This window comes from Erinaceus europaeus, chromosome 3, assembly GCF_950295315.1.
Source record: "Erinaceus europaeus chromosome 3, mEriEur2.1, whole genome shotgun sequence".
NCBI lineage: Eukaryota > Metazoa > Chordata > Mammalia > Eulipotyphla > Erinaceidae > Erinaceus > Erinaceus europaeus.
Genome location: NC_080164.1, coordinates 123603698 through 123620056, shown reverse-complemented (window position 1 = coordinate 123620056; position 16359 = coordinate 123603698). Strand labels below are relative to the sequence as shown.

Sequence of the window (16359 nt, the reverse complement as noted above, 5' to 3'; positions counted from 1 at the left end):
CTGTTACCCGCCCGTGAAGCTAACCCAGCCAGCTAGAGCCTTCCGAATTTTTAACAACAAAATTCCACCTTCCACCCTCTGCAACCCACAACGACCCTGGATCCATACTCCCAGAGAGATAGAGAATGGGAAGGCTATGGGGGGGGGGGGGATGGGATATGGAGATCGGGTTATGGGAATTGTGTGGAACTATATCCCTCTTATTCTATGGTTTTGTTAATGTCTCCTTTCTTAAATAAAAAATAAAAAAAGAAATTAATAATTGCTTTACATAGAGAGAATGTGAAGTACCAAAAGTGTATGTATGTGTGCCTATGTGTGTGTTTGTGTGTGTGTGTTTGTGTGTGTGTGTTCTCTAATAAATGCACCTTACATTTCCACAGCCCTTGGCATCTGAGAATGTCTTAATTCATTAGTGCCTGCTTCCATATTTCAAAATGATGTTGATTTTCTTTATCCATTTACTTTTTACATTCAGGTATAACTGACATATAATAGTTTCAGATGAATGATTCGTACATATGCAAAATAACAATAAAATCAGTTAACTAGACTTTAGTGCCTTTTTCAAAATTGGAAGAGGTATTGAGAAAAAGCAAAATCCCCAAATCTACTTCAGTAAGTAATGAACAAATTATTGTTGATTTCTTCTTTTATACTTCGTTAAGAATCATTTTCAAGTTTTTCTAGCTACCAGATCCTTCTGTACAGTTTATGAAAATCATCATCATCATCTAAAAAATAAAAGCCCTCTGGTGACCCTTAGCCTATTCCACATTGAGGCTCACTGCCTGGTGGCTTAGCAAATTTCATGGGTGGCTTGGTGAGAACCTTTGCTCTATATGAAAAGATGCTGGTAGGGAAAGAGGGTGATAAAAGTACAAGGAAGAGAAAATTAAGAAAGAAAAAGAGATCTTTAAAAGAGAGACAGGTAAATACTAGCATTCAGTCCTAGTTGTCGCCATCTCTTTCAGACTATTCTCTGCAGTCAGGACCGCATAGCAGCCTAGCAAGAGATTAGAATCAGTCCCACCAGGTGGATAAAGCCTTCACCAGGATTCACTTCTGGAGTTGTGTGGCAGGAAGCAAAGGAGGGCTCCTGTCAACTGATTCTAAGAAAGAAAAGTAAACACTCCCAACATGCACTGAGGCACAGGGAGTGGCTCAGGTTTCCAACACTTGTCTGCTGAGCCAAAAAGGAGTAATAATTAACAGCTTCTGGGGCCGGAGGATCCTGAGGACAGTACCAGGGGTGCTGCAGGCAGAACATAAGGTGCTCAGAAGAAGAGCAGCCCCTGCTCCTCACTTGGCTTCCACTTCAGGACAGGTGAGTGAGTGCTGGCTTTCACTTGAGTCTGGGACCAAGCAGGGGAGTGTTGTCTCTGGAGGAAGTTCAGTGGACAACTAAGGGGAAAGGCTCCTCCCGCTTTCAATGTAAATAACAGGTAAAAAAGTGGGGGTGGGTCAGGGACAACCCCCTCAAAGCTGCTTTTGGGGGGGTCAAGTTGAAGGCACATTATTAGACAGCAGAATCACAAGCAGCCAAGTTGAATGTGTGCCTGTATCAGAACAGCCTGGAACCCAGACATCCCCTTACTGTTGATTTATTTTCAGAATCCTCTCTCTTGGCCAAGGTAAGTTTGAGGAGTGGGAAGAGGGAGTGCTGAAATGGAGGCTGTGATTAAGGTACCAGCCACTGAACTCTTCCCTTTCCTCTTGGGAAATAGCAACAACGAGCCTGACAAAGATACTAGACTTCTGCATAACATCTCCTTTCTCTTAGTATTTTATAGTTATAACATTTTACTGAATTTTTCAAATTCTGTGCTGTCAAGGGTCTCCTTAATTAAAGAAACTTAGTTAAGGAAACTTTTGTTTCCACAAAGCAAAAGACACATACTCCCACCCATTAACAATGAAAGAAAGGAAGAAAGATTTCTGATAGTATTCAAGCCTCCATAAATTAATGAAAAAAATATTCATAAATAACTAAATGAGAGTCATTATATTAAAGATACAAATTCTTTTTTAAATTTTTTTCTTTTTTTAAATATTTATTTATTCCCTTTTGTTGTCCTTATTGTTTTATTGTTGTATTTATTGTTGTCCTTATTGTTTTATTGTTTATTTATTATTGATGTCGTTGTTGTTGGACAGGACAGAGAGAAATGGAGAGTAGAGGGGAAGACAGAGACGGGGAGAGAAAGATAGACACCTGCAGACCTGCTTCACCGCCTATGAAGCGACTCCCCTGCAGGTGGGGAGCCGGGTGTTTGAACCGGGATCCTTATGCTGGTCCCTTGAGAAAGATACAAATTCTGAAGCTGGAAAGCCACAGGTTCAAATCCTGGCTTTGCCATTGATTCATTTTTCCCTAGCAATTACTTTACCCATGAAAGTATCAGTTTTTCTAGTATAAAACAAGATTGCTACCAAGGTCTTCCAAAGGACTTTGAGGGGAACTAAACACTTACTGAGTGTTTTATAAATGTTGCCTCCTATTCCTGTTCAAAAATAAGCAACTCTGCTACTGGGACTAGTTCAGGGAGGAGATAAGGTGAGACCCCAGACACTGTGGAGGTACTGGATCTGAACTGATTTCTAGAGAATGAACAGGGTCAGCAAGCAGATGGCAAGTGGGCAAAGGATCATCTCTCTGAGTGCAAATGAAAATACTGGCTTCCTGCCACTTTACAGAGTATATGGTGATAAACTTCAAGTTAATGCTCCTCAATTACTTTCATTTTGAAAAGTCACTTTCATGATCTTGTTTTCATTCATTTATTTACCTGTATTTATTATCTGCTATTTCTACAGAGAAAGTAACATTTTAAAATAGGAGTGTTACACACAGTCCCATATTGTGGAATGCATCACATCTGAGTTTTGGAAGAGAGATTACACTTGAATATCTTTGATAAAATTAGACTATATAGTCTGTGTTTGACACTTCTATCTCATACTGTGTTGTTGCTGTTGAAGTGTGGTACACATTCACTTGTGTTGACGGACAAGAAACATAAAAAAAAAAACTTAAAAAAAAAAACTGATGTGTGTCTTGTAGGTCTTCACCTCTTAAATTACAGGAAGTGACTTTATTTTAAAAGTGTTTAAACGACACTTTTAGAATATGGTGCCCGAAATTGAAAGCAAGGTCTCACACATGTACATTTCCACAGAGTTACCAATCCTTCCCCACTTTCTCCACTGTTCACTGAGAAAGACAGACAGAGGTAATGAGAGAACTAAAAAGAGATAGAGTGGGAGAGAGCAAAGCACCACTTCACCATTCCTGGAATTAGCCTTGTGGCTTCAGGATGGTGCTGGGATTGAACTCTTAACACGTAAGATAAGCACTTAAGGGCTAAGCCACTTTCTCGGTCCCTAAAAATACTACTAGTTTAAGTAATTTGACAACTTTCAGGAAGGAACAAACTTATAGCCATGCCTAGCAAAGTATTTTTACTGATGATATTTTGTCTTTTTTATTTTATTAATTTAAAATATTTACACTTGATCCTAACTTATTGGCATCATAGAGTTTTCTAATACTTTATTTTAATGAGAGAGTGAGGGAGAGAGAGAGAGAGAGAGACAGAGAGACAGAAAGACACAGAAATAGCAGATTATTGCTCAACTCTGATTTCTGGTGGTACTAGGGACTGAACCTATGTAGGACCTTGGAGGCTCAAGCAGGGCCATCTTTTGCATAACCATTATGCTATCGCCCCAGCCCATGTCATAGTTTTAGTAGATTCTTTTCTCTATTTTTCAAACTTCTATGGACTTTGGAACCTCATTATTTTTAATGTAGTTAGTTTTTAAAAATTATAAAATAAACCAACCTATTTAGAATAAATTACCATACCAGTACTTACTAAGCATTTTTGCAAATAGGTAATACACCTTATACCAAATAAATATTGATAGAACTTCCTAAACCAAATTATTTGACATTATATTTCTTATTACATATATGTCTACACAGTGAACAATAGCTCCAACTGAGATAAATCTATGTAACCATTTATGAGTTTATAGTTTAATTCATTTAACCACATAACTGGGCATAAATCTTCCTGGTTAAAATCTAATTTAGAATGCATGCTTTCCTACTATTTCTAATGTATTCCTGGTGTCCTACCATTTCCAAATCTACTATTTCTTACATTCTATGATAAACCATTTAGTGTTTTGGTCAATCTAAAGAGAGAAATAGTCAACATGATTAAAAAGAATTAACATTTATGATTATATATATGCAAATAGCATAGTGCTATATAACATGTTTATAGCATGTAGTACAAAGTTTTATGTCTGATGTTGCCTTTAATTTCCTAAAATAAGAATTGTGTTATACTTTTAATTGAAATAGAAAATTATTACTAACAGTCAGTTTACTTGTATAAATTTATTGGTTATAATTCAGATAGAAAACTTAGGATTGTTAGAAATACTTGGGTGTCATATAAAAGTTTATTTAACAAAATATTCAAGTCTTGGTCAACTGAAAATACAGCCGCTAAGTAAGAACTTCTGAACATCACTGTTAGCACCAACATCTAGAGTTAGAGAATGGCTCTTTTGGAGAAAACAAATTAATATTTTCCAAAGCTACTAAATTTAGTTCACGTCAAATAATCTGAGGTGCCAAGTAAGACAATATTACAATTTTCTTAGTTCAATAGGAAAGTGTCTCCATTTTTAAATGATGAGATTACAAGTTAAGTAGTTGAGTGAGCTGAAGGAAAATAGCTTACTCACCATCCCATAGTAAATAGAGCTTAAGAGAAAGAGAAAGAATAATGACTCTTGTAGCCAACATATGACAGGTGAAAATGAGTCTTGGTTCCTGAAAAGTCAACCTTAGAATTTCCTCTGGGAATTCAATTGGTATCGAGAATTCTTATGCTATACCATAGCAATAATTCCAAAAGATGTCTTTGGCCATCTGAAATTACTCTCCCATAATGAATGTGTTCAGATCAGATGCCTTGAATTTTTGCTGCAGCTCAAAATTAGTCTGCATCCAAAACTTATGTTTTCCTCACCTCCCTGAGGGCATTCTGGGTAGGATAAAACAAATGGCTTTAGCACTGTATAAATATGCAGTTGAATATTAAAGGTTTGCCATTTCAAACTAGATTCTACTGGAACTGATGGCAATGGCAGCTCACATAGAATAGACATCTGTTGATCTGATCCACATCCTGTTTCAGTTCTGTTTTACACTCAGGCACTGTAATGATTTTTTATTTGCATCTCAAAGAAAACATTTCCTAATTGCAACCAATATCACTTATTGAAGTCAGATTCTACCCTGACTCTTGGTTTTGAAAGTCAGTACAAAGATGTACATTCTTGAGAAAAACTGGAGCCAAGTGTTTCCTAGAAATTATGCTTTTGACTCTTTTCCTGTTTCCAAGAATTGAATAATGGATAGGGTTATAAGTGTCTTATTTCCTTGATGTGATGTAATTGCTTTTTTCTACTAGAAAGCTCCAGGACAGAAATTAGAAAAACAGATTTGTGGGGGCAGCTGGCAATAAAGCACCAAGTGAAGTGCAAGTTCGAATCCCAGTCCTCACCTGCAGGGGGGAGGCTTCACAAGTAATGAAGCAGTCCTATGGATGTCTTTCTCTTTCTGTTGCCCTCCCCTTTAAATTTCTATCTGTCCTGTCCAAGAACAAAAAAGGAAAAATGGCCACTGGGAGCAGTGGATTTGTGTGCTGGCATGGATCCTCAACAATAACCCTGGTGGCAATTAAAAGCAAAACAACAACAACAACAACAACAAAAACCCAGAAAACAAGGAGAGAGAGAGAACAAGAACAGATTTGTTTTACAGCTGAATATATATATATATGAAAAAAAATATATATTTTAAAAAGGAGATATTAACAAAACCATAGGATTAAGAGGAGTACAACTCTACACAGTTCCCACCACTAGATTTTCATATCTCATCCCCTCCCCTGATAGCTTTCCTATTCTTTAGCTCTCTGGGAGTTTGGACCCAAGGTCATTGTGGGATGCAGAAGGTGGAAGGTCTGGCTTCTGTAATTGCTTCCCAAATGAACATGGGCGTTGACTGGTTGATCCATACTCCCAGTCTGCCTCTCTCTTTCCCTGGTAGGTTGGGGCTCTGGGGAAGTGGAGCTCCAAGACACATTGGTGGGGTCATCTGTCCAGGGAAGTCTGGTCATCATCATGCTGGCATCTGGAACCTGGTGGCTAAAAAGAGAGTTAACATACAAAGCCAAACAAATTGTTGAACAATCATGGACCTAAAGGATAGAATAGTGCCTATGAAGTGTGTGTGTGTGTGGGGGGTACTCACTGCAGATTATTGTGTACTTTTGCTTTCAGGTATATATTTTGCCCTAGTTTATGGGTGAATATATGCTCTATCTCACGGGACCTGGTCTATATCTAAGTTTCGGGACTTTGTTAGGAAGTGAACAGAATGGAATGGAATTAGAGAATACTATGAAAGGAAAGGTCTCAGCCAAGTAATGAAGCTGAAGGGTTGTCATTCCACACCTGAAGTCTCTGGACACATTTTGAAGTGAAGCATGCTGAGGTGGTACTTGTTGCATTGATTAGGTTAGGATCAGTGGATGCAATATTATTTGATATGAATTGAGAGAAGCATGCAGGAAAGTGTGCCCCACCCTAAGGTTCCAGGACTGGGGAAAATATAGGCTCTATAGTAGAAATGTGAGGTTTCTGCTGTCTTAGGTTTCAAGAAGACAATATATAGTTATTGTTATCATCACATTATTTGGTAATTGGGCTAACTTTCAAAAATCCCTTTGTTAGGATTTGCTGTATAATACCCAACATCTTGTATATAGCTTTGCCACCGGTTGCTTCTGTTGTCCCTGGTCTAGGCTTTTGAGAGAGTCAACATATCAAAGATTCAGCCTATGTATTAAAAAGACTCAGTTTGTGCTTTAAAAATTTTGAGACATACAATCAATTTTCCCCTCTTATATTAATTAAATAGTGATTTATATGACTACAAATTAATAGGAGTGTACATAAATAAATATATATTTTTTAACGTTCTAACACTTCTCTAGGCTGACACAATAATTTAAATAAAAAGCCCACTGTGTACAGCTCTTAGTATAATCTACTTCATAACTGAAGTATGTGCTTGTGCTGCCAGTGTGATACTCTGTTCTTTTTAGTAGCTTTTAATATGTGTGTTATATAGGATATGGCCTTCCATGTGATTTACAAAGTATATATTACAAATGATACACAATATAACACACACACACACACACACACAGAAGACAGAGAGCAGGGATCAGGGGGAGATAAACCACTGATCCATCTCTCATCTCTCAGGTCCCAGCATTACCCACATACTTGTTCTCCCAGTTCTGCAGTCTCAGGTTCATCTTTGCCTTGCTCAGAAGAGTTCTACTTTATCACTTTTCCTAGAGTTCTAGGATGAACTTCCATTACCTTTACCTATTTGTGCCTACACCTATCTAATACTTCCAGGACTTTATCAAGTCTTTATAGTTTATAAAAACTGTATCAAGTTTGAGCTTTCTGTGAATCATAGTTAATGGAAATAGAGAGTGAAATTTGTACAAATATTTCTTATTTAAGCAATTAATAATAAAATGAGACACTCACCAAATCCTACTTTTACCTTTTAGGCATTGGACTGTGAGAACTTCGCTTAACCAATTTCTAAATTCAGTTAATATTACTTTCAACTAACAATGTGCACCAAGTTTAAGAAAAAAAAATCAAAACCTTCAATCTCTTTTCTTAAATTTTATCCAACTATTATCACTCCTGAGGTCATAAAATAAGGTATGGCCTTTTGAAGTCTTCTGTCGCTTCTTCTGAAATCTAAAGTTGCCAGTAATATGCTTTGGAGTAGATCACAAGCTTGTGGATATAATGTAGACTGTAGTCATTTGCTACATGTAACAATAATTTTGTTATGTTTTATGACTACAAATTAAGAAGGGACCTACCAACAAACCACTGCTGTGATTCTTCAGCCCTCCATTTTCAACTCGCACTTTGTAACTATATGTGGCTTCAGTTCAAACTAACCCCAACTCCCAGTTCCAGATAAAATATTACATTCACTCTGAGGTCAAGAGACATTTTATACAGTGTAATTTATCATTCAGGCCACATCTACAACTTTCTTTGTAGTCAGCTACTCAGAGAATTAATTCCTTCCACATTCCAGGCAAAATTATGAACATTGAATGCATGCAGGTAAGCATATACACATGAAAAAGGGTCTTTTCTGTAAAAAAAAAAAAAAAAAAAAAAGTATGTTGTATTTAGGGAAGAAAGACAAAACAAATAAATAAACTCACCTACTAATTGATATTATTATTATTTTTTTGCCTCCAGGGTTATTGCTGGGGCTCATCATGAATCCACTGTTCATGGAGGCCATTTTGCCCCCTTTTTGTTTCCCTTGTTGTGATTATTGTTGTTGATGTCGTTCGTTGTTGGATAGGACAGAGAGAAATGGAGAAAGGAGGGGAAAACAGAGAGGGAGAGAAAAAGATAGACACCTGCAGACCTGTTTCACCGCCTGTGAGGCTACTCCCCTTAAGATGGGGTGCCAGGGGCTCGAACCCGGATCCTTATGCTGGTCCTTGCCCTTTGCGCCATGTGCCTTTAACCTTGCTGTGCTACTGCCTGATCCCCCTCACCTACTAATTCTATACCTAGGTGAAGATGCCGTGATAGGGAGTAGAAGGTGTGCAGGCAAAGTCTCAGAGAGGAGAGTCTTGGACTGAGATGGAAGGACGCGAAACAAGCAGTCACTTGAGAGTGTGAGGGAGGATACTCCAGGTAGGAAGAACCACAAGTGCAGATGTCTGGATCTGTGTGCTCTTAGGGAGTGACTGAGAACAAGAAAAAAGGCCGATGTAGACAGAATGTGATCAGTGAAGACATTAATGAGTGAGATGAATATCAAAAAGATTGGCAGAAATTTATGAATTATCATAAAGAGGTAATACTTTATTCTTGATCATTCTTGGAAGTCTTTTCAAGGTTTGAATTGTGGAATAACAAGATGCAATCAGAGCTTTGAAATTATCTTTCTGGGTGTCTTGTGGAGACTAGAACATAGGTCACAATGTGGATGTAGGGAAGTCATTCTGGGAGCTGATAATGATAAAAAGCTAAAAAAGATAATGATGACTGGGTGCAGGGTGGTAACAGTAGGAAATAGAAGGTTTTAGATTCAGCCTATATATTGTAGATGCAATCAGTAGCACTTGTTTTTGGATTGGAATCTGGTTGTGATGAAAGAAAAACAGTAAGACTGATTCCTGGTTTTGATGCCTAGTTGGATATAAATGAGAGAATTGTGGAAGCAGATATTTTGGAAGATAAAAGAATGACATTATTTCTGATCTTGCACATACTGAAATACTTGTTAGACATCCATATAGACATTAAGTAGATAGGGGGTTGGGTGGTGGCTCAACTGATTAAGTGCTCACATTACAGTGCACAAGGACCTGGGTTCAAGCTCCAGGTCCCCACCTGCAGGGGGAAGCTTCACAAGTGTTGAAGCAGGGCTGCAGGTATCTTTCTCTCTCTCTCCCTCTCTATCTCCCCATCTCTCTTGATTTCTGGCTATCTCTATCCAATAACAAATAAAATAAAATAAAGAGATTAAGTAGATAGTAACAAGAGTGGAGAGAGACTGGGATGAACATAGGTTATATTTCTGGAACAAAGTATAGATGAGAAGAGAGAATGACTGGGGATGATCTCAGACAGTCTCAACTTCTTAGAACAAGTGAGTATTTTTGTAACAGTAGAGGAGGCAGCAGAAGAAGCTGAACAGTTAAGACTTTTGAAACAGCAAGAACATAAGGCAAGCTTGTTGTCATTGCTGTTTTGTCTCAAAAGCAATAACTTAAAAAAAGTGTTTCTAAATTAAGTATTATGGGTAGAAGTGGAAGTGATTGTGCTTATCAAAATAGAAGGTGAAAGACAACTATTGGATGGCTTCATTCATATGTGGAATCTGGAGAATAGCAGTATGGACTTGTAAAAATAAACTATCTCTAAAATCATGTGAGAACTATGGTGGTTATAGTTGGGAGGGCAGGGGCACCAAATTTTTGTGTCAGGTGCAGTGTGAAATTATACTTTGTAATCTTACAACCTCAAAAAAAAGTCTCCATTAATCACAACTTTTAAAAAATGGCCAAAAAAAGAAAGGCACAATCAGCCTTGTCATGTGCTACTAAGAAGCAGAGAAAATGGTATATGTGTCTGAACATAGGATGAGAGGTGCAGGGAGGGCTCCACTAATAAAACTAATGTTAAATAATGTGTTGATAGGTTCTAGTAGAAGTGTTTGAACCAGAAGGTGACCACTGGGGAAATCTAACTAAGAACATGAGTAACCCTTTTTATGGATGATTTACAGTCACAAAATCTAAGAGTAAAACAGGTCATGGAGACAAGAGCAAAAAATTGTGCAAATACTCAGATCAAATCCTGTGAGTGAATAACTGGGATTTCTGGGTTCTTCATTTATTCTGTGACTTATTTTAAGGCAGCTTAAAATAGCTACGTAGCTTCTGATCTAGAGTCAATTTGCCTGGTTGACTAAAATTTCTGCCTTCCCCCCTCAAAAAAAAAAAAAAAAAAAAAACACACCTCAATCTAGCAATGTGCTGTTCCCAACTAGAGGAACACCATGCTTTGTGTCAGTGGGTATAAGTACAAAGAGTGATAAGACATAAATCAATAATGAGAACACAATTTGGAAAGTACACAGTGTCATCGCAGTCTGGCCTTGTAGGTTATTACTTCATGGGGATTTAAATAAAGATTTGAAAGAGTCCCTCCGGAGCAGACACTGGAAGGAAGCAGAGATCTGGGCCTCCAGGGTTGAGTTCTCGGTGATAAGAAATATGATGGTATAAGATTTCTATTATTCTAGATGATCTGATATGAGAGAAAGCTTCAGTTCAAAGCTAGAAAGGTAGATTGGGGTGGAATTACAAAAAGTCTGATTATTGGGTTAAGAATAAAGGTAGTCAAACATACATCTTAGAGACAACAATAATATGCCTAATGAAATGTGCTCTTATCATTCAAATACAGTATATATTTTCAAGCAGGCAATGCACAATAAGAAAAAATATGTTTCTGGAATGTTTTGAGAAGTTTTTTTTTTTCAATTGGGAAGTGGTGGTCATGAGGGAAGAAAACTGGCATTGTACTGGGGAAAGAAAATATAGAAGAGCTTTCACATGCCTTACCTCAATGAAAATTACCTGGGTTGAAGAGAAAAGAAAAATTCTTTCCCCTTTTAAAAAAAATTTGCTTTCTTTCTAGCCTACTTTTTAATTCTTGATATATATTCCATATGACTCTATAGGCATGAACAATAATAATTTAATTTTGAAAAATGGAATGGCTAGAAAAAAATGTACTTAAAACCGCTGGTCACACCCTACTGCCATTTATATGAAGACATAAAAGGAGGCTATTATTTATGTCTGACCACAATTTCTAGAGCCTGAAGGAGAATGGAAGGATGTTATGTTACATTTAAGCAACCCTTCGAGTCAGAACTTGAGTTAAGATGCCTGGAAGCTTAAAATTACATTTGTGGGACTAGGGTAGGGTTCAGTCAGTTTAGGTTAAGCTGCTGTGGTAGAAAGAACTTTTTTCTTGCACACATACTGGAGAAAATTCTTTCTTGAAATACTAGAAATAAAAGACTTAGAAAAAGTAACTAGTTCTTCCTTATCCTAGGCCTCTGCTTGGTATTTTACCAGTTCACTGAGTACTTTTCCCCGCTTTACACACCTTCAAACTGCCCTGGGACTTCTTCTCTAGTTTAGCTACCTGGTATTCCCATACTATAGCTTTAGTGGTTGCAAAATGCCCCCTCCCTCTTGAATCATAGAAACGTTTATAAATTGTACTTTTTATTTATTTATTTTTTATTTAAGAAAGGATAAATTAACAAAACCATAGCGTAGGAGGGGTACAACTCCACACAATTCCCACCACCCAATCTCCATATCCCACCCCCTCCCCTGATAGCTTTCCCACCCTCTTTCCCTCTGGGGGCATGGACCCAGGGTTGCTGTGGGTTGCAGAAGGTGGAAGGTCTGGCTTCTGTAATTGCTTCCCCGCTGAACATGGACATTGACTGGTCGGTCCATACTCCCAGTCTGCCTCTCTCTTTCCCTAGTAGGGTGGGTCTCTGGGGAAGCTGAGCTCCAGGACACATTGGTGGGATCTTCAGTCCAGGGTAGCCTGGCTGGCATCCTGATGGCATCTGGAACCTGGTGACTGAAAAGAGAGTTAAAATACAAAGCTAAACAAATTATTGATCAATCATGGACCCAAAGCTTGGAATAGTGGAGAGGAAGTGTTGTGGGGGGGTACCCACTGCAAACTCTAGTGTACTTCTGCTTTCAGGTATATAGGAAATATAACAGCTTCTAAGAAAGCAGAAGTTAAAACTGACTAAATATTTTTCACAAGTCTCTGGTAATTTTATTTTTAGATGTAACAGCAAGACATCGAACATTTTCATAGATTTCTAGAAAATTTTCTGTCAAGTATGAAATCAGAAAGACTTCAGAAGGATTATTCCAGTCAGACAGAATTCCCTATGAATCTCTTGTTTTCCCTTTTTTCCTACATGCCTATCAATAAAAAATGAGCTCTGTACCAGTGAGTTGTTTCAAACACCCCAAGCACATGTATCCATTTCTGAGAGGTAAAGCAGAAAGATAACTAAATTACTAAAATATGGAAGTATCAGAACTACAGATAAATTACAAAATGAAAAATATCCATATAGGATTTCAAGTCAAATACTAAAACTTCAAAAATAAAATTCATTTTAAAAGGAGTTATGGCATGCAAAATATACATTCGTTACCAGAAATATAGTTAATATTACCATCAACTCTCAGGGAGAGGGGTGGCACACTTGGTTGAACGCACATGCTACAGTGCTCAAGGACCTGGTTTCAAGCCCCCAGTCCCTACCTGCAAGGGGAAAGCTTCACAAGTAGTAGTGTCTGTCTGTCTCTCTCCCTATCTCCCCCTTCCTTCTCGATTTATGGATGTTTCTATCCAATAAATAAATAAAGACAATAAACATAAATAATTAAAATATATTAAAAGCAAGTGAAGCGTGGCCAGGTGATGGAGCACCTGGTTAAATACACACATGGCACAAGGACCTGAGTTCAAGCCCCTGGTCCCCATCTGCAGTGGGAAAGCTTCACAAGTGGTGAAGCTGGGCTGCAGGTATTTCTGTCTCTTTCCCTCTATCTCTCCCTTCCTCTCATTTTCTCTCTGTCTCTATCCAATAATAAATAGTTAAAATAAACTAAAAAAGAAAAAAAAATAAGTAAAGTGGTCATCAGCACAACTTTGAGTCAGGATTTTACTTATAAATTTTGATAGTATTTATTATGGATCAACATTGTGTCTGCATTTATTGTATTTTTTCAGAAATATTTCACTTCCCCTGTGTGCCTTTTCCTCTTGCTGTCTCCCTATACCACACTTGCTGATCTCTAGTCCATTACTAAGGAATGGGTCATATGTCAAGTTATGTATTTCTGGCTTTTCTAGTATTTCTTCATATTCCTTTTTCAGTGCCTTGCTTTAGATATTATCAAAATTAAATCATGTGTTTCTTTTTCTTTGCTGCTTATCCTCCCTAAGTTATAGGGAGGATATGAAAAATATAATTTTCAGTTTAAAATGGGAAACTGAGTCAAGAAAGATAAAACAGATTTTTCTCAAAAAAAAAAAAAAAGCATATTGAATAAGAAGGCCAGAGAAAAACATCGCAACATTTTTATATTAATACGAGGGTTGGGGGCAAAAAAGAAACAGTCACTTACTTCTGAAACAAATTTTTTGAACATTCACAGATGACATCATTTAAAACTCACTCAAAGTGAATTATAGTTTAAAATCAATTCTATGTTTACTTTGCATTTTTAGGCAACTAATGTTTGCTTTATTTAACTAGTAATTTGATAATATTTTTGCAAAAGAATTAAATTTCAGAAGTATAATTTCACACCCATACATGCTGTGTGTAAGTTCACCACAAACTCCACCAAAATGTGCCAACCTACCTCCCAACAACTACTATAGTCTCAGGAAGGCCAAGAGTCAGCTCTGTGCCCTTTGTTTTTCTACAAGTTCATTGAGCTTAGTCCTCTATTACACAGAGCAAAACCATCTTGCAGTTGTTCTTCAATTCTTTACTTATTTCATGTAGCACAATCATCTCCATTTCCACCCATTGTGTTCCAAAGGATACAATTTCATCTTTTTGATTGCAGAGTACTATTTTGTTGAGTATACCCCACTATTTCTTTTTCTATTTACTTCTCCTTGAGCATTTAGATTGCTTGCATATTATCATTAGTATAAATAGTGCCGTTATAAATATAACAGTGTATATATATCCCTTTGAATTCATGTCTAAGCATCTTTTCTCACAATGTGAGGTTTGAAAACTCCTTCAAAATACATTTACAAACTGGGAACATACACAAAATAAAGTAAAAAATTAATTCATGGCTGTATCACAGAAACATATGATTCATGTTGTTCAACTGTTTTAGGATATCCTCCTATGGTCCCAAGAAGAAGAAAGAGATAATTATAATGGCTCATGGATCTTGGATCTTCTTCAATGACAGGATGTTCCTTACCAGGTAACTGTGTTGCATGTTATTTTACTAACTACAATAAATCATCCTCTAACATTATGGCATTCTAAGTAAAACTTATCACCCACAAGATCCATAGTTCGAGACACTGAATAAAAGTTGACTAAAAATGTTCCTGTAGGACTGGCAAAATAGTTCACTTGGATAGTGTGCATGCTTTGTCACATGCAGGACCCAGGTTCAACTTCAGTCCCCAAAGCACTGAAAGAGGCCTTGGTGCTGTACTATCTTTTGCTCTGTCTCTGTTAGCCTGGAGCAATGAAACTTTAGTGACAAAAAAAAAAAAAAAAAATCCTGTAGAGTGCTTTCCACAGCCTCTTGGGAAACAGTCAAAAGTTAGATTTCTGGGTCCTAGCAGTGGTGTACCAGGTTAAGTGTACACATTTCAGTGTGCAAGAACCTGGGTTCAAGCTCCTGGTCCCGACCTGCAGGGAGAAAGCTTCACAAGTGGTGAAGCAGGACTGCAGATGTCTGTCTGTCTCTTTCCCCCTCCCCTCTCAATTTCTCTGTTTCTATCCAATAAATGAATTAAATAAAAATTAGATTTCTGTTTAAATGGTTGGCTAGTTTTCAGGAGCCACATTAAGTCAAAGGCATAACACTCTTTATTGGATGCTATATCAAAATAATTATTTGAGGAGCCAAAAACAGGCATTTATTTTCCCTCCCACTCTCTCCCCCCTCAGGATACATTTTACTCCTATAATTGCTATCTTAACACTAGGCTATACAACATATTGTCAACATATTTAGCTGTTTTATGATACATGTAAAATGGTGACATATACTGGTTTGGAATGATGGAGCAGGGACAAATAAAAGTAACAACTGAGTCTGGCTGAGCTACAGCATAAGCTGAGGAGAGGAATGGTGAAACAAAACAACAATAATGACAGTGGCCCATGACCCATGTCTTACAAAGGAGATAAGCAAAGGGAACTAGAGGTAAGTGATACAAAATTGGGCAACAAGAAAGTAGAAAGGAGAAATACAAGAGGAGAGAAGACATGAAGTGAAAGAGAACTGCTAATCCCCCCAAGTATTTAGTAATGTCTTATTGTAGACCCTCTTCTGGATCCTGAACAAATCCTGAACAAAACTCTTCCTTTACTGGAGTTACCTGATAAAAGATAGATAACAGTCAATATGTAAGATAAATAAGTAAAGCTATATACTACTGAAGATACTATTGGGAAGGGAGGAATGAGTGTTAGGTGTAGACAGTGGAAGAGGTTACAACTTCATAGAAATGCATACAGAAGATCTCAGAGAGGAGGTATAACAAAAGGAAAAGCCAAAAGAAGATGGTTGGTCAAGCAGGTGTCTGGTTGGGGACATTTCAAGTAAGTGGGACAGTAAGTTAAAAACCCTGAGATAGGCACATATCTATAAGGGTAGAAGAAGCCAATGTGGGTAAAAGAAATAAAAAGAAGAATATAAAGTAAAATCAGAGATTTTAGTGGAGTCAGAACATGTGGGATCTCATAGCCATTGAGAAATCTTGTCTTTGACACTTAAAGACTGAGAAACCCTTGAAAGAGATTGAGTAGGTAACAAGATCAGTCTGATACTGTTTTATGGACAGACCAAAGAGTGAACAAGA

General features: G+C 37.4%; 1 protein-coding gene across 5 annotated transcripts in view; it reads left to right on the top strand.

The window, feature by feature from the left end:
- The first annotated feature begins 1092 nt into the window (after positions 1-1092).
- Positions 1093-16359, top strand: part of RASSF6 (Ras association domain family member 6) — a 51676-nt gene continuing 36409 nt past the window's right edge. For 4 of the 5 annotated variants that reach the window (XM_016188365.2, XM_060187851.1, XM_060187850.1 and 1 more), the window contains exons 1-2: positions 1093-1327; positions 14649-14741. In XM_016188365.2, coding sequence (XP_016043851.1) covers positions 14692-14741 — 50 coding nt within the window. In that variant the 5' untranslated portion in view covers positions 1093-1327; positions 14649-14691. Of the gene's footprint in view, positions 1328-14646; positions 14742-16359 lie in introns of those variants that run through there. The other variant, XM_060187853.1, reaches the window with a different exon arrangement.